Genomic DNA, 17,724 nt, shown 5'->3' on the forward strand with positions numbered 1-17,724 from the left:
CTCTGACTTTGATATTGACTAGGGCATTCTATGTAAATAGGACACTGGATATTGTCCAGTCTTTGCTTTAATGTATACAAGTGAGATTATATTTACTAAATAACTGGATGTTAACAAGGAATTCATTTTTAATGAAGGTGACATTGCCTCCTCCTTCCTAACTGGCTCATGCCCAGTCAGCGGAGCGCTTGTCTCACCTCTTAGATTTAGATCTGCTGAGTCAGCTGTCAGTTCCTGCTGTCACTTTCTGTTTTCTCAATCACAGATAAATGAAAATCAGCAACCATGTGCGTAATGTTTCTTCCCATCCATTTGAACGGCAACGCTTGAAGCCAATAGCCTAATAATAATAATAAAATAAAATAAAAATAGGTGTTTTTAGTAGGCCCTAATAGTAGGCCAGAAAAGGTTTGCAAATAAAGTTACATAATAATCAGTGAGATAAGGTTATGTACTAGCTTTCCTTCTTTTGGCACAGTCGCCATCCAGCGGTGGAATAAATGCACCGCACAAACCGAAAACGAAAGTATGCGTAAACTGTAGTGTAAACGTGTCGTAGAAAATGGAGGCAATCATCTTGGAAAACAAACCTAAGCTCATCAGATGGCTTAGTTCGGATTATCTAATTGTCTTGCAACATGTTCAAGCTAAAAAACTTATAACAATGTCGCAGTATTATGACTTGAAGGAAATGAAGGTGAAGGACAGTGTTATCACACTTCTGGACATCATCCTTGGAAGGGGTGCAAATATGTGCCGAGACTTTCTGAATTTACTAAAAGATGATGATGTGAATGAAATATCGCCTGAGCTCAGAGAATGGATCAAAACAGTTGACACCGAAGGTAAGTTGCTTTGAAAAAGCGCATTGTGCACATTTATAGAGATGCCTAACATGCTACTTCTTTCATTCATTCATATCGACATACAAGAAACTGAATTGGGTAGATACATGGACAGCAACCAAACTGCCTTTTTTTCGATAATGTCATAAAAAAGAAAAAAGGAAACTGAAAGTGAACGAGCTGAAGGCCATTTATAATGTGATTTAATGGAAAGGCTGGGCTTTCAGTCCGGAGTTGTAGCTGGGCGCCCTCAAGTGTCCTTGTTCAGAGAGGCCTTGTTCAACTTTAGTGTACTACTACAACTACTAATCCTATTTATTTATTTTTATGTTACAGACCAGAAAACAGAAAACGACAAAGGAAGAGAAAGTCTTAACAGGCCTTTACAAGGTTAGATTTTAGATCTTGATTAAATCTTTTTTCTGTACGTAATATATGCACGTATGTATGCATGGATATATATGCCTACGAGTCAGTATTTACATTAACAAGGATTTGGGACAAATATATTGTGATTTTCAGTTAGGAGTTGTTGCTGGGTGCCCTCAAATGTCTTTATTCATAGTTGATCTAACTGTGAAGTTGCTGTGAATATTTTTAAATAGGGCAGACACTGTAATGCACTGTATTACTGTATATAGGATGCGTGCATGATTTTTGACATCCAAAATAATTGTATTTATTTATTTTTTCCATCAGAGACTGCAAACATGGCAGGCATCCAAGGAACATGTTAGTGTGATTTATATTTATTAATAATGGGAAACATTATCAGATGTACAAGTAACAATTGTATGAATTGACTTATGGCAAGCTGTTTTGACTTTTATTCCTTCTCAGGATATGAATTCTTGATATCAACAATTCAGTTTTTACTAGTTAAAATGTTAATTCTTGATATCAGGAATTAGATTTCTACTAGTAACAATGGCTTTTTTTGATATCAGCAATTACATTTCCACTAGTAACAATGTTAATTGTTGATATCAAGAATTAAATTGTTGATATCTGTAATTGTATTTTCACTAGTTAAATGTCACCATAGGCTGCCATTCAAAATCAATTGTTGATATCAAGAATTAATTTCTTACTAGTTGAAATTCCAATTTCACATATTAGAAATACAATTCTTACTAGTAAAAATGTCTATTCTTGATATTCCTGATATCAAGAATTAACATTTTAACTAGTAAAAACTGAATTTTTGATATCAAGAATTCATATCCTAAGAATGAATAAAAGTCAAAACGGCTTGCCATAGACAAAGTGTAATAGATGTACATTGCCTACAACAAACAAACAAACAATAAATAAATACATTAATTAAATAATAAAAAAAAAACATTGCCTGAAAAAACTACACTGTAAAAAATTTTAGACCTCCCAACTCAAAATTTTATAGTGACTGATTAAATCTCAATTTTTCCACTGGCTCAACATATTATTTCTCATTGAGCCAATTTTAACAGACTGGTGCCACAATTGATAGCAGAAATTGCAATTGGGCCAATGGAAAAATTTAGATTAAATCCAGTCACCAGAAAATTTTGAGTTGGGAGGTCTGTACATTTTTTACAGTGTATTAAAAATAATAATTAAATGAAGTTGCTTAACCTTCCCTCCAGAAAATGTTGATCATGTACCTCTGGAGGCCAAAGTAAATTTTCTATAAGCTTTTTTATTTTGTAATTTTTCCCCCCTATGGGTTTTGCATTTTAATGATGCCCTCATATTTTGGACACATGTACATACAGTAAAAAAAAAAAAAAAAAAAAAAATTGATGTTTGGTTATTAAAATGTGCTCATAATTAACAATATAAATAATCAAAGACCATCCAAATGGGCTTTGTCATCTGTTAACCCAATTCATCAAGTAAGATACTTTATTGTCATTGCAAAAGGTGCAATGTAATTTAGAATGGGAACTCTCATATATATGTCACATTTTAAAGTGTATAAATAATACATAAAGCCACTGAAGGCACATTGTACACTGTATAAGATAGCGTGTATTGTATTGTATGTCCTCAATAATAATCTTTTTCCCTTAATATTTTAGGCCAGAAACCTGATGGAGACTGTGAACACAGGTCAATACAAGGTTAGAGTAAGTTTATTTATTTCTATTCTATCTACGTATTTTTCTTTCCAATATCGTGATTTTTTTTTTATTTTTGTATTCCCAGATTATCAGAAGTTTCTAAAAGAAAACCTCAGTCGCCTGGTTCAAAAAGTGAAGAACATTGATCCAATTATTGATGATCTTGACCTACATGAGGAATTAGTTGCAAATGTGAGAGCGAAGTCAACAGGTCAAGAGAAGATGAGGGAACTGCTTACCTTTGTGAATAGTGAAAGCATTGCTAAGGACCTGTTCAACTCTCTGCGGGAGCATGAAAAACATCTAATGAATGAACTGCTGAAACGCTACTGAAAGTGGTATTGTTTACCCACCAGATTAGCAGCATGTTATTAAATGAAATATTGTTCTGTCAATGCCAACAATACATTTTTTTAAGGTTTTTTTCAAAGTGATTGTTCCTGGAGTTTTCCTTTTTATATTGAGAACCAAGTATATTGTACAAACATGAGTACCAACCAAAGGCTCATTTATTCTTTTAGCCTATGGTATTGCCTGAGAATATTGGGGTTATAAATTAGTTTATGGGTTATCTTGCATGCTTTTACTTGTATCCCATGAGTTTTTTTTTTTTTTTACAGCACTTTGGTACAACGCTTTTTAAATGTGCTTTATAAATAAACACAAACTTGAACTTGTCCCGCTTTAAAGTTTTTAATTCTTTCTAAGTATAAATATTTTTATGTTCATTTTAAATTGTTTAAACATTGGCAGTTGTTTATTACATTGTATGAATATAATAAAGATCAAATTATAATAATCAAAACAATGCATTTTTATCACCATTAAATGAGAAACACCTTAACATAACATCAGCTCTTTTACTGCTTGCTAGGAAGCACACTTGCATTTTGTTCTAGTAAGTGATGGATGTTGGTATTTTACATCTGTCTATCTGTTTGTCTGTCTATCTAAAATGTATTAACTTAAAAAGCACATGTCTACTAGTCTATATTTGTATAGTTTACTACTGGCGAAATTAGCATTCAGAGTCATGACAGAATAAAACAAAAACTAAATATTATGTTATATTTGCCCGTTTTCACGTACAGTCGTTTATAACCATGTCGAACACAAACACAATGGAGGCGCAGTAACAGAGCTCAGTCACTAGGTGGGGATGGTGGTTCAGTACGAGTGAAGAGACGGAAGGAGGGGCTTGAACCGAGCAACTGTTGGCGTTCAGCATGGCATAGGTAAAAATAAATACAAATGTAATATGAATTGTTAATCATTGTTCAAACTATAGAGCGCTATTACACTCAGGTGAGTAAGTTACAGTTATATTTATGGTCACAGCACCAAACAGACTCTTTGGAGATGCAATCATGATGCTTGGTGGTTTGAGGTTTGTTTTTGTAAACATTTTGTAAGGATTGTTTCATTCTCCTCTGTTAGACTGTGGGAAATTATAAGAGCTCAGAAGGGCACACAGAGTCAGGCATTACGTGCACTAGAGTGTACATAAAAAGTAACATTTTTAACCACATTGGTTAAAAGCAACAGATTAGAACCAGGCTTTGGGTCTGTATCTTTGCACTAACACTACTATTTTGTATTTTTATGTCATTTTCATTTACATTTTATTGTAAGTAAATTTGCTCCATGTATGTTGGACAACTTTTTGAATATAGATTTATTTATTTAACAAATCTGATGTCAAACACATGTGGCACAATTTAAAACAAGCATGTTAAAATATATAAATAAAAATTTTAATTTTTAATTTCGATTCCTCAATTTTTCTTCTTCCGTTTTTTGTCACTTTGCATTCTTTGTGCATATCGCCACCCACCTTTGCTGTTATGCAGTCATGATTTATTTATAAACAGTTGTTTTTCTTGTTTTTACTCGTCGATTTTAGACGACTATTCGATTTTTAAAAATCCTCTACTTCATTTTGCTCATGTCGACTAACCGGCAAAATACCAAAAGTTGTGCATTTAGGACGAGAATCCATAAAACACATTATTATTTGCCAAGGCTACATGATATATTAAACCCATTTAAACATCATGATTAAGCACACTGAACAAAATGATAAAGACAGCACTTTTGTTTTTGCCCCCATTTTTCATGAGCTGAACTCAAAAATCTAAGACTTTTTCTATGTACACAAAAGGCCTATTTCTCTCAAATATTGTTCACAAATCTGTCTAAATCTGTGTTATTGAGCACTTCTCCTTTGCTGAGATAATCAACCTCACAGGTGTGGCATATCAAGATGCTGATTAGACAGCATGATTATTGCACAGGTGTGCCTTAGGCTGGCCACAATAAAAGGCCACTCTAAAATGTGCAGTTTTATCACACAGTTTTGCCACAGATGTCGCAAGTTTTGAGGGAGCGTGCAATTGGCATGCTGACTGCAGGAATGTCCACCAGAGCTGTTGCCCGTGAATTGAATGTTCATTTCTCTACCATAAGCCATCTCCAAAGGCGTTTCAGAGAATTTGGCAGTACATCCAACCGGCCTCACAACTGCAGACCACGTGTAACCACACCAGCCCAGGACCTCCACATCCAGCATCTTCACCTCCAAGATCGTCTGAGACCAGCCACCTGGACAGCTGCTGCAACAATCGGTTTGCATAACCAAAGAATTTCTGTACAAACTGTCAGAAACCGTCTCAGGGAAGCTCATTTGCATGCTCGTCGTCCTCATCGGGGTCTTGACCTGACTGCAGTTCGTTGTCGTAACCGACCTGAGTGGGCAAATGCTCACATTCGATGGCATCTGGCACTTTGGAGAGGTGTTCTCTTCACGGATGAATCCCGGTTTTCATGGCAGACAGCGTGTATGGCGTCGTGTGGGTGAGCGGTTTGCTGATGTCAACGTTGTGGATCGAGTGGCCCATGGTGGAGGTGGGGTTATGGTGTGGGCAGGTGTATGTTATGGACAACGAAAACCGGTGCGTTTTATTGATGGCATTTTGAAGGCACAGCGATACAGTGACGAGATCCTGAGGCCCATTGTTGTGCCATTCATCCACGACCATCACCTCATGTTGCAGCATGATCATGCACGGCCCCATGTTGCAAGGATCTGTACACAATTCCTGGAAGCTGAAAACATCCCAGTTCTTGCATGGCCAGCATACTCACCGGACATGTCACCCATTGAGCATGTTTGGGATGCTCTGGATCGGCGTATACGACAGCGTGTTCCAGTTCCTGGCAATATCTAGCAACTTCGCACAGCCATTGAAGAGGAGTGGACAACCTGATGTGAAGGAGATATGTTGCACTGCGTGAGGAAAATGGTGGTCACACCAGATACTGACTGGTTTTCAGTTCTAATACAATATATGACTTTAATTATTTACATGCGTGTAGGTTAAGTACGTGCGTCACACAGGGTTAACAGTAAGTTTATTTAACAGCAGTTCCACAGAAACTGATCATTTACATGGTTGAACCAATTTACCCCCTCGTGTTGTTTCAAACCTGACTTTTCTGTGGAACACAGAGCCCATGAACTTCAACCACATGAATATACAACAGAATATATAAGCGATAATATATATAGCTTTTAACTTTATACAGCCACACATTCTTCTTAGAAAGGTAGCTCAGGCAAACGTTAATCCTTTTTTAATTAAGTGGTATCATTATTTTCTGTATGATAGGCCACAGCAAGTGAGGTTTAATTCTGCTTTATCTGACATAGCAGTATGTCAGTGTGGAGCCAAATCAATACATAGTGAAATTTTCTAATAATACTGTTCTACTTAGTCTGCTTACAAAAAACTCAAATTTTAACACCCATTATATATCTTGCTCCAACTTAGATTATTTGGAGTTTGTAAATATATTATGTTGATTTTTTTACAGAGCAGCGATTGAATCGATATTTAGGTATGGCATGACCTATTCTGAGGGTGTGGGGTGGGGGGCTTGTTAGGGAGTGTTATCTACGTGAGTTCACCTGGTTAAATTGTACTGCACTGTGAGTATTTTTATATATGTTTAAAATGTCATTTATGTTTATGTTATGTTGTGCAGCACACCCTTTGTCCAAACCAAATTTCTCCCACGGGAGACAAATAAAGTTAACCTAACCTATATAACAGATCTTTCGTTTAGTGAAGAGTATGAGTTAGTCCTTTACATTTACATTTATGCATTTAGCAGACGCTTTTATCCAAAGCGACTTACATGCATTCAAGTTACAGTTTTTACATTTTATCAGCTCTTGCTTACCCTGGGAATCGAACCCATGACCTTGGCGTTGCTAGCGCCATGCTCTACTATTTGAGCTACAGGAAAGCCAACTACATATGTTAGTGTGTGAATATTGGACATCCCAGGCTTATTTAAAGGCCTAGCACGTCTCAGTTGCTGTATTTCCACAATGCTTCCCAGAACTCTCCGGTCCTCTAAATAGCCGCGTTGGGCTTAGAAGCATTCCGAAATAGTTTTAGCTTTCTCTATAGTAGAGACATGGGGGATCACAGTGTCGAATGTCGGTTATTTCCTCCTTTTCTGTTCCTCTGACTGAGCTTCTTCCATACTGTCGCTCCCCTTGGACACGTTATTAACTAGCCTTGAGTGCCTTTCAAAATGGGTTACCCTGAAGCTTTAGTAAAAATAGTAAATGAGTTTTAAATAACTATGCTAGTGTTTGCTGGAATGCTGGGTGTTAGGGGCCATTCGCACAGGTCTTGTTTTTGCCTTTAGAAATTGCTGAATGGAACACATGAGACATGTTTTTCAAAGATGAATGACTTTTAATTTGGTAGTCACAGAGAAATGCAACATAATGGCCAAAGACTTACATGTATACACAGACCAACAATAAAAAAAATTTTTTGGGTGAACAATCCCCTCAGACCCAAAAATAAATACACATGCTATTCAAGAAGTTGAAAAGACACTACCAGTGTTGGGGGTAACGCATTACAAGTAACGCGAGTTATGTAATAATATAACTTTTTTCAAGTAACTAGTAAAGTAACGCATTACTCTTTAATTTACAAGAAAATACCCTTAAGGTTTAAACCTTAAAAATTTTGACCATCCGTTGAGACCATTAAGGACTCAAACACATTATCTTGTTCTCTGGCTACACAAGGAAAATGGCATTCTGTACTGTATGTACCATCACTGTGGTGGATTTTGAGGGGAACAGAGCTGAGCTAGACCAGCATAGCAAGTCCAAAAAACTAGAATATCCTAAATATTATACAAATATATAGAAATATTGAGATTTGTGTGTTTGCAAAGATTCATGTTTATGCTGTATTCGTAAGATTATTAGAAGTATGTTTAACATACGATTCTTTATCTCATTCTGTCTTGTTTACCACACAGCTTAATAAAATAATAGATGCCATTAATTGCATTTTATTGACAGGTTATGGCTTTTAAAAAGCGCAGTAATGAGTTGCATCCATCTCACAACAAGGCATCGGAGCTAACAGAAGCAGGATTGGTTTTAAATGGCAGTTTGATTTGGTCAAATCTAATTATGTCATCTTATTAAGTAAAGTCCCTTTCAGTTTGCCATCTGGACAGTATTTGAACTTTTCACCCTTTGTGCATTACAAAATAACAATATTAAAAGGCAAAGCAGCTTTTTACAATTCATAAAATGAAATTCATTGTTATCTGGTCTGGTGTATCTTGAAATTATAATTATGCTTTCTTCTGGTGTTTCTTTCCTTTCATTTGTTAGTTTGAGCTCACTGTTACAAGAAAGCCAGATCATTTACAATACAATACATGCTCCCCTTTGGCTATAGGTTATTAGTACTGTCAGTTTGACTGCATTGTATCTTTTCAGCTGCCATTATGACTTGGAATAAGTGAGAGCTTTCTATGTCATTCTCATTCATTTATCTTACTGAATATTAAACCATTACGTAATATCTAGTGAGAATATTCACAGATATATGCATGCAGAAGCATCTCCTCTCAATTGTATCAACTATAGACATTATTCCTTGTGTAAATATTTAAGTGTTTTTGATTAGTAAATAATTGCTAGTTTCAATAAATCTTGTGGTAGTGCTGAATGGTGTTATCTGCAGCAGCCCAGAGATTTTGTATTGCTTTTAGAGCTGGATTGTCTATAATCCAGCCTTTTCTGTTTATTTGCTGACATGCATAGGGACTGTATGAAGGTAAATCTATCATACAAATGGGCCATCACTTAGCAGTTCATATTGCAGATCAATATTAGCCCAAAGCTGCTGACGTGTTTTCAACGTGATCGATGATCATATACATCATTTACATTATTCCATGTAGATTTAACACTCATAGTAGTAGTTTTTCAACTGAAAATATGAAATGAGACCATCATTATTTACCTATATTCCTCTGTTGCGTATAATGTTTTAATTTGCATACGCTTATTTGATAATGATTATGCATATGAAACAGTTTGGCACCAGATCTGAGCATCTGAAAAGAAAATACTGCATAAAAACCTATTAGCAAGTTCATGCCTTTTAAATCCAGAGAAAGTTACTCATTATACTTTTTTAAGGTAAAAAAGAACTATAAGAAATGACACCAGAAATCCCTTTTATGGAAAACATGTGCACTAACCTCATGCAAATAACTGTTGAAACTTAGTTTAGTTTGCTAATTAGCTCCCCTGGAAAAGAGGAGAACAGAAGGTAAAAAAGAAATAAAATAAAAACACCCACTCAGTTTAGATGGCTTGCTGGAAAGGTAACCCATGTATCGATGTGTGACTCATTCAAAATGATCATCCATATGTAGATGTTTTCTTCTGGTTAATTATTTGTTTAGCTTTCTTTTAAAGGGGCTAAGAAGAAGAATTATATGATAGGTTTTCCATCCTTTTTTTCAATCTGGCTGCAGCAAATGCTTTATCAGGCTGAACAAATGTGCTGACTACCAAAGCTGTTTTGTGGCATTTGATGGCAAATAGCGAATAAATACAAATAATCTAATGTTGTAAAAAACTGAAAAGTCTTATTTTTGAGGGTTATTCTGATGCCATTTTATAAATTCATTGACTGATCCATTCTTAGACATATCTATAACCCTGTGGAATCCAGTATATTTCTACATCTATTTCAGTCTTTCTGCTTATATAAAGGCTTCTCAAAGGTCCAATTTATCTACCGATGTTGACTTGCTATTTTTAACACCAGCACGAGGTGAGGATGAGTCATCTTTTATTTTATGCTAAGGGGTTTAGAGATCACTCTGAGCTATGAACAGGTAAAGAGATGGATAGAATAGAGAATGTAATCCATTTTTCATCTAGGTGGGAATGTAAATGATGACACTTTTGCACAACACCATTACTATAGAGCGCTAAACAGACACATATAAAATACGCAGAGTTAACTTTTTCCCCGTTCCATTCTCAACACCACTTATTCTATATAAGATCACTGGAATGCTAGAGACTATAAGACAAAAAGACAAAAATTCTATTATTTTTGCAAAATGTTTTTCTTTAACTCGGATTCTATTGCCTTTCCTATGCATAGTCGTGTTAACTCCATATTAATCTTGTTGTCAGTGAAAGCGTAAGCGCTGGTGTTTGGAGAGCACTGGGTAATGGTTTTGTTTCTAGTAGGCATGCCCACAGGAGGTCAGTGGTGATCATGCTGGGATGGATGCGGTACCGTGAGATTCTGCAGTACGTGATGGGTCAGACGTGCAGCTCATTTATGTTTTTCTTTTCCTGTGTTTTGCTTTTTCATTTTCTATTGAAGTTTCTGAAGCCTTTAAGGTCTTTCTTCTTCATTGGATGTGTTGCTTCTGTGAAATGTAAACACTGATAGATTACGGCTGATATGTTATACATGCATGCATACAATTATTTTATTTTTATCAAAGCTGCATTTATTTAAGAAAAAAAAACCCTGAAAAATATTACTGTGAAATCTTACATTATTATATTATTATCATTAAAAAAGTATTACTGACCCAACACATTTGAAACCCCAAACTTACTACCTAACTTGCATTCCACACAATCTGGCCTGCTTGAATTAACATGGTTTAATATCAGAAGTGCTTAAGCTGTTTTTTTTCCAAATGCATGTTAAACGGCATAGTGCAAAAGAGTGTTTACCTGAGTTTCTGAAAAGCAAAACATTTTAAAAATGTGTGTTGAGAGGTTTATTGCTTTACTTTCTTAGCTTTTTAGTAATGTTCTTCTGGCCATCCTCTGCAGTGCTATTTCATTTTCTGCTAAACAATTGACTGGTGTGTAGGTGTAGTTTTCCAGTTTGGGTTCAGTGTTATAAGGTGTTTGTGCAACTGTCAGAGCCCTTTGCAGGCAGCTTGCACAATAAGGATTTAAGCAGCATGTTCGTGGTTCAGAAGCATCGCTGATGCTTTATGAAATAGGATTCTAATCAGCAGAAAGAGAAAAACGGTAGTGCTTGATTAATGATGCTCCATAAAGCAAAATGAAATGTCAGTTTAATCGTCTAGATTTCATTACTTTATCAACACGAAACAAATCCTTATTATAATCAGCAAAGCCATTATTACATAGAAGTTATCGAAATCAGGTTCTAAATGAAGGTGATTGTAGTTTCTGCTCCACTGCTTGGAGTATGAAGGGGTAAATTTGGATGAAAAATAGAATAATAAGACTCAGGATTTTTGAAATTAATTAAACGTCAGCAGAACTGAATGATTCCCATGATTTACTGTAGACACTGACCCCAGAGAATGCACATATATTCCAGACAAAAGGAAGAAGTCATAAAATCCTGCAAGTGCTAATATTCCTTTAATATTCCGCATGTTTTTTTGGATTTGGTGAACAGTCATTTGCATTACACAAGGGATAAGAGAAAGTGAGGGGTACTGAAGGCTTATTTAGCTCAGTGTGATGCGCCAGCAGTTATGATGATTAATGATGTCTAGCATGGGAAGAAATCTGTTTGGTTTTATCCCATAGAGATGACTCGCGTGCATGTACAGGATTACATCACAAACCATTTCCTCTCTTTCTTGGTTACATTTTCCGTCTCCATGGTAAACCAGTAGGGTATCACATTTCTGCTTGACTCATGCTTGGTGTGGCTTGTAGAGGAGAGGTGTGCTATTATTTTTCAAAGTGATCAGGCTTACCATTATCACCTGGTATGGTAAAAGCCCAGACTTGCACTGAAGGAGGGACATATATAAAAAGATTTGGGACTGAGCTGTTGAATAGCAGATATATAGCAATATGCAGAAAAACACTGCAAATATCTTTGCAACCTCATAGCAAGAATGTAAAAATATTATTACAACTGCAGTGTAGATCTGGTTTAGTGACATCAGAAAACTGCAATAAAAATAAAGGTTCTTTATTGGTATTGATGGATTCATGAAGAACCTTTAAATTTCACAAACAGTAAAAAGGTTCTTTATATTATTAAAATGTTTTTCACACTAGGAAATAATAGTTATTTTATGAACCGTATACTTAAAGGTTCTTTGGGGAACTAAAAAAATTGTTCTATGGCATCGCTGCGGAATCATTCTTATGGAACCAGTATTTTCAAGAATGTAGATCTATTTTACAAGATTTCTAATCCCAGTGAAAACATTTTTAGGCATCTACGCACCAGGGATGTTCAGCAAAGGCTGCATTTTCTCTTTTGGTTGACCTCAGTGCCATCTTTTCACTGGTTTTATTGTTTCTATTTCCTTTGGTTGATGTGTAGTGCATCCTACAGGAAAAACCTAGCAGAAGTTTAAAAAAACACACAGTGAAAGGTCAAAATTACCATAAGCTCCATGTCATGGGGGCAAACGTTTGGCAGGATGTTAGTTGATTTAAATATGTTTACAAATCTGTAACAGATAACAGCAAATTGTCATGAATTTTCATGCTCTTTCTACATAAACTCCATGCAGAGACACAAAAACCCAAAATGTAATGTAGCTAATCGAAGTTGAACCTACTCTGGGGATCTCAGTGAAGATATACTCTATGAACAGCTTTGTCACAGTTGCTGAAAGAAGCGAATTATTCATCTGTTTCCCTTGAGATACTGCAATTATAGTCTAACAGTCGGAGCTAACATTTTTAGCTCGGAGACAAGCATCAGTTCATTTTTTCATTAGTTAGATAACATTACCAGAGATAAATCTTTTCAGAGGAAAAAAAATTTTTTTGTACGTTTTTTTTTCTTTCCAAGGTTGACTTCCAGTAGATTCATAAATTACATTAAAAAACTGTCGCAAATAATCATTCATTCATTCATTCATTCATTCATTCATTCATTCATTCATTCATTCATTCAACTTTATTCATGTACCCCAAGGGGCAATTAGTTTTGCAGCAAGACATACACAAAACATAAAAAGAACAAAAACAATACAATAACACAACCCTAATAATACAATTTACAACCTCACACACCCCACAAAAAAATAAATAAATAAAAATACATAACCAATTAACCACTAACCATCACATTTAGCATGTATATTGCAGTATGAATAAATGAACATCTGTATCAATTACTCTTCACTAAAGGAAATCTAAGCCGCAAACCAAAGGTAAAAACCCAAACTGGCCAAAAAAATAGAGTTGGCTTTCCGCACCACCTGTCTATTGTACAGGTCAGTAGGTCAGTGACCTTTACTATTCTGGACAAAGCATTTTTAGCCTTAACACTAAGATTGCCATACCATCAAACTATAGAAATGTTAAGAGACTCAATGTAAGATTTATAGAAAAGGCACATAGGAGTCTTATCCACATGAAATTGACAATTTGCGAAGACAATATAGTCGTTGTTGTGCTCTCTTACCAATCATCTCCGCATTGGCTACAAATTTAAACTTATTATCAATCAAATTGCCAAGATCCTTATAATGGCATACATCTATATATGCACATAACAATATACAGTATAAGCCTCCAAATGAAGATAATTCAGCAAATGTATTGTGGCAGAAAGGTAATGAATTAGGTAAAAACAAGTGGCTTTAGATCTAAATCTGTTGTTTCTTGTTTTTACTAAACTTATCATTTTGTAACAGCGTCCAAGATGTAGAGTGGTGGAACGATGATGTCACTTTGTAGGCAAAAACCCAGAAGCGAGTTAGCATTTTAGCACTTCCGGTTCCATCGTCCCAGAGTCAATGTGTTTTTTGAATGAGGGTTTGGTTAAATCCCCTAAAATAAGGTCTGTGGTTCACACAAACTCAAGATACTTTCACGTTTTATTCTATGACATAAAACACCAGTTACATCCAACTCGTGATTTTTTAAAACTGTTACGTTTCTTAAAAAAGACCTGCTTACAAGATGCTAAATGGGATTACAGGCGCTGTTGGAGACGTTAAATGACGCCGAACAGTTTATCAATTTACAGTATTTTCCAACTGTAGTATAATTTATAGTACAACTAATTGTAGAATAACCAATTAATAGTTTCCCGCATTTTATATTGTTGTTTGACAACGTTTTTTTGCTTTGCCTCGAAATGCAACACATGTCTTTGATGCTTGTTTTATCGCTTTCCTACTAATACAGAAACTTTGGGTTCGTACCATAAGGTACACTCATGTCCATGTAAACACCACATTTACCTGCTTAGTCTTGGTGAAAGTGAAACTTTAATGATGCATAGTGCTTAAAGCCACGTTAAAATGAAACGTTTAAGGTCACATGAAGCTGTTAGAAAGCATACTGATTGAAGATTTTCTAGAAGAGGATAAAATAACATTTTGTGTACCCACCCTAACAAAACGATAGCTGAAATGTGGTACTTTTTTTTCACTAAAAAAGGTTAATCTTACCATATCCAAAAACTCTCTCACTCTGCTGTTATTTAATATTCACTACAAATTTATTGAATAGTACATGGAGACACGTTTTTAATTAAAATATTCATATTAATCAAGGATTTATTGCACTTTATTTCGAAATGTACAGAAATACGTGCTTTCATATGTCTTTTAGTTATGATTATTTCATTTATTCACTATACTATTTATTATTAATGTCTCATTTCAGTTTTAGTTTGGCTCTAGTTTTGTATTTATTCCAGTTTATATGAAAAGGTTCATGTAGCGTGGATTAAAATTCATATACAGAGTAAATCCTTTTCACTGAACAGTTAAAAAAATAAGTTTGAAAAAGTTGTCGGGAACATGGTGGTGGTGACGTTGGAGGCGAACGACTGTGGTGCTGTAGTTCGTTTATAGCCTAAGTTTAGATTTTAAGTTCTGGTGCTTTCGTTTAGGCTTCAAAATTCATAAAAGTTGAATTATTTTGTGAAGATTATCTTGATGGACAAAACATTCATAGTTTCACGGACTATGATTAAACACAGAGCTTATTTTTTTGCGAAAATCCAAAAGCCTATTCAAAACCCTGTTGGCTTTTTGTCGAGGGAACCAGTGTCATGCTAGCAGCTGATCCGCCTACAAAGTGACGTCATAGTTCCCCCACTGGTGGTATGTACCTTAAGTACCTTATATTTTTTTAATTTTAAAGGGGTCGTATGATGCGATTTCCTTTCTCTTTGGAGTGCTACTAGCTGTTTGTGTATGGATAAGATCCCTGAAGTTGCAAAGACTTAAGTCTCAAAACCAAAGAGATATTCTTTATAAAAGTTAAGACTCTGCCATGCCCACCTAAAATGGGTCATTCAAACACGCCTCCACATGTCTACGTCATAGTGTGGGAAGATTTGCAAAACACCGCCCAAATGTATACGCAATGAAAGAGGGCAGAACTATTATTCTCGCTGTAGTATTGTTGCGTCATGTCATGGAGACGCTGTGTTTCGTTGTGAAAGCGAAACTACTTTGTTTGGGCTTCCACAAGTGGGCACATCTAGAAATCAGTGGTTAAGTTGTATTTACAACACTGTTCCAGAACAGTTCAACCCTAATATTAGAGTGTGTGCAGCGCATTTTACGGAGGACTATTTCCTGAACATGGAAGAGTAGCCTACAATGCCAGCTGTGCACAAAGGCTGTTTCTGTAAAGTGGGGCAATTCCAACTTTGCAAGGACAGTCTGATGCTTCTGATTCACAGCCTGTAAGTATGTTTCTGCTACTGACTATTCAAACGCGAGTTTTGAGCTGTGTAGAGTAGTGCTTGTTGTTCGTCGTTTCTCCGATCACAAATGCAGACATGGTAATGTTTACGCAGCGTAATGCAGCGCGACGCATAAAAAGACAGTGTAAGTCATTATAATCAGTAATTATGTCCCCACTGGATGCAACAAATGCCTCATTTATAATAACAATAACAATAAAACAATAACAATAAAATAACAATAAAAAATGGGTTTTATTGTTTTTGTGTCGTTGCGCACACAGGGACACAGCATCACAATATGGTGAGGGGCGTAACATTTCCGTCTCACGTTGAGGTATTCGGCCAATCACAATGCACTGGATAGCTGGCCAATCAGAGCACGCCTCGCTTCTCAGAACGATGAGCTTTGTAAAAATCAGCGAGTTTCAGAAAGGCGGGGCATAGAGGAGTAACAATAATGCACAGTATATGGAAAATAAGGTGTTTTTTTTTACCTTAAATCACTTAAACACATTGCATTACACCGAAAACACAAAATAATGTTCTTTTTAGTAGCGTCATATGACCCCTTTAAAGACATTAACATTTTGGTGCAAGAGAGTCTAGGTACTCAAGGACATTCTGATTATCATACTGAATGTATGATAAATGAAATGATAAAGAGTAATTGATGACTGATAACATTGGTTCATGCAAAAGACTATTGTTTTAAATGTTGATCAGTATGTGTATATTTATTTATTTCAGTATTGTTGCTGACTTTGTTTTTCCAGATCTAAATAATGTCTAAATGTAATATTTATTTTTTTAATGGTTGAAGTACATATAAATTCATCAGATAAATATCATTGGATGTTGTCAAGTCTCGCATGAGGGTTTCTGTATTTTTAAGCTGCCGTTTTGAAAAAAGTCTGAGAACCTTGCGTTCTGTTCCATTCCACTGCACCATGTAATTGTTTCTGAATGCAAGAACGTATCCTGTGTGAACAGATCTCATTTTGTGCGTCCTGCTCCATGTCTGTGGCTGGACTGACAGATTTGTGGAAGCATGTTTTGCATTTATGTAGTAGCCTACTACAAGCTGGAATTGCTCCGATAGCAGGGATTGATCTTTTATTTTTTTATCAAATTATTTTTGCTATAATTATACTGTATGAACATGTTACAGTGAGCATACAACATATATCATATTATTTTAAACCATGCATTTCTTTGGCGATGCGGTTAACTAAAACAAAGATCAGCTTATTTAGGGCATTTCCACCTAATAGTCTTGGTTAAATGACATTCACCCCAGTTTAGAAAGAAAAAAGTGTACATCAAGCATAGATTTGACCTATATGTTCTATACAAGTCATCTTTTAAAGTTCTGTATTGATTTGATCTGTTGTTTGGTTATATAACCATATTACATAGCAGATGGAAAACAGCTCCGAGTTGCAGCTCACTCAATTTGTTATGTAATTTAAGGCCATTATAAATACATTTTCATCTCTTTACACAGAATGATGTAATGTTATTCATAATCACGCACACAGATATCATTACGGGTAGTATTTTACCAGATGATTGCTGTAATTTGTATCGATTTATGATGTGCAAGAATGCAGGTCCTCTTGAGTGCACAAGCCAGACAGTAAGAGCCTGCAATACTTTCTGTCTTATTGTATCATTCTCTGTTCAGTTCTTATTGTTTGACAGCAGACGCCTCATCCTATTAACAATGCTGTTTGTTTA

The 17,724-nt window shown here is 35.5% G+C and overlaps 1 protein-coding gene across 1 annotated transcript; it reads left to right on the plus strand.

Moving 5' to 3' along the window:
- The first annotated feature begins 525 nt into the window (after window positions 1–525).
- LOC306876237 (uncharacterized protein) lies at window positions 526–3,624 on the plus strand. The gene is made up of 5 exons (XM_079427246.1): window positions 526–845; window positions 1,182–1,235; window positions 1,545–1,577; window positions 2,906–2,947; window positions 3,033–3,624. The coding sequence occupies exons 1-5, from the start codon at window positions 563–565 to the stop codon at window positions 3,278–3,280; spliced, it is 660 nt and encodes a 219-aa protein (XP_079283372.1). The 5' UTR covers window positions 526–562; the 3' UTR covers window positions 3,281–3,624.
- The last annotated feature ends 14,100 nt before the right edge of the window (window positions 3,625–17,724 follow it).

Source organism: Barbus barbus (genome assembly GCF_936440315.1).
Source record: "Barbus barbus genome assembly, chromosome: 10".
In the NCBI taxonomy this organism is placed as follows: Eukaryota; Metazoa; Chordata; class Actinopteri; order Cypriniformes; family Cyprinidae; genus Barbus; species Barbus barbus.

What these genes read in the sequence shown, in the direction of transcription:
- LOC306876237 (XM_079427246.1), top strand. Translation starts at nt 563, where the DNA reads ATGGAGGCAATCATCTTGGAAAACAAACCTAAGCTCATCAGATGGCTT. An exon ending in TCTTAACAGGCCTTTACAAG is followed by an intron (nt 1,236 to 1,544) that starts GTTAGATTTTAG and finishes TTTTTCCATCAG; the next exon opens with AGACTGCAAACATGGCAGGC. An exon ending in GGCAGGCATCCAAGGAACAT is followed by an intron (nt 1,578 to 2,905) that starts GTTAGTGTGATT and finishes TTAATATTTTAG; the next exon opens with GCCAGAAACCTGATGGAGAC.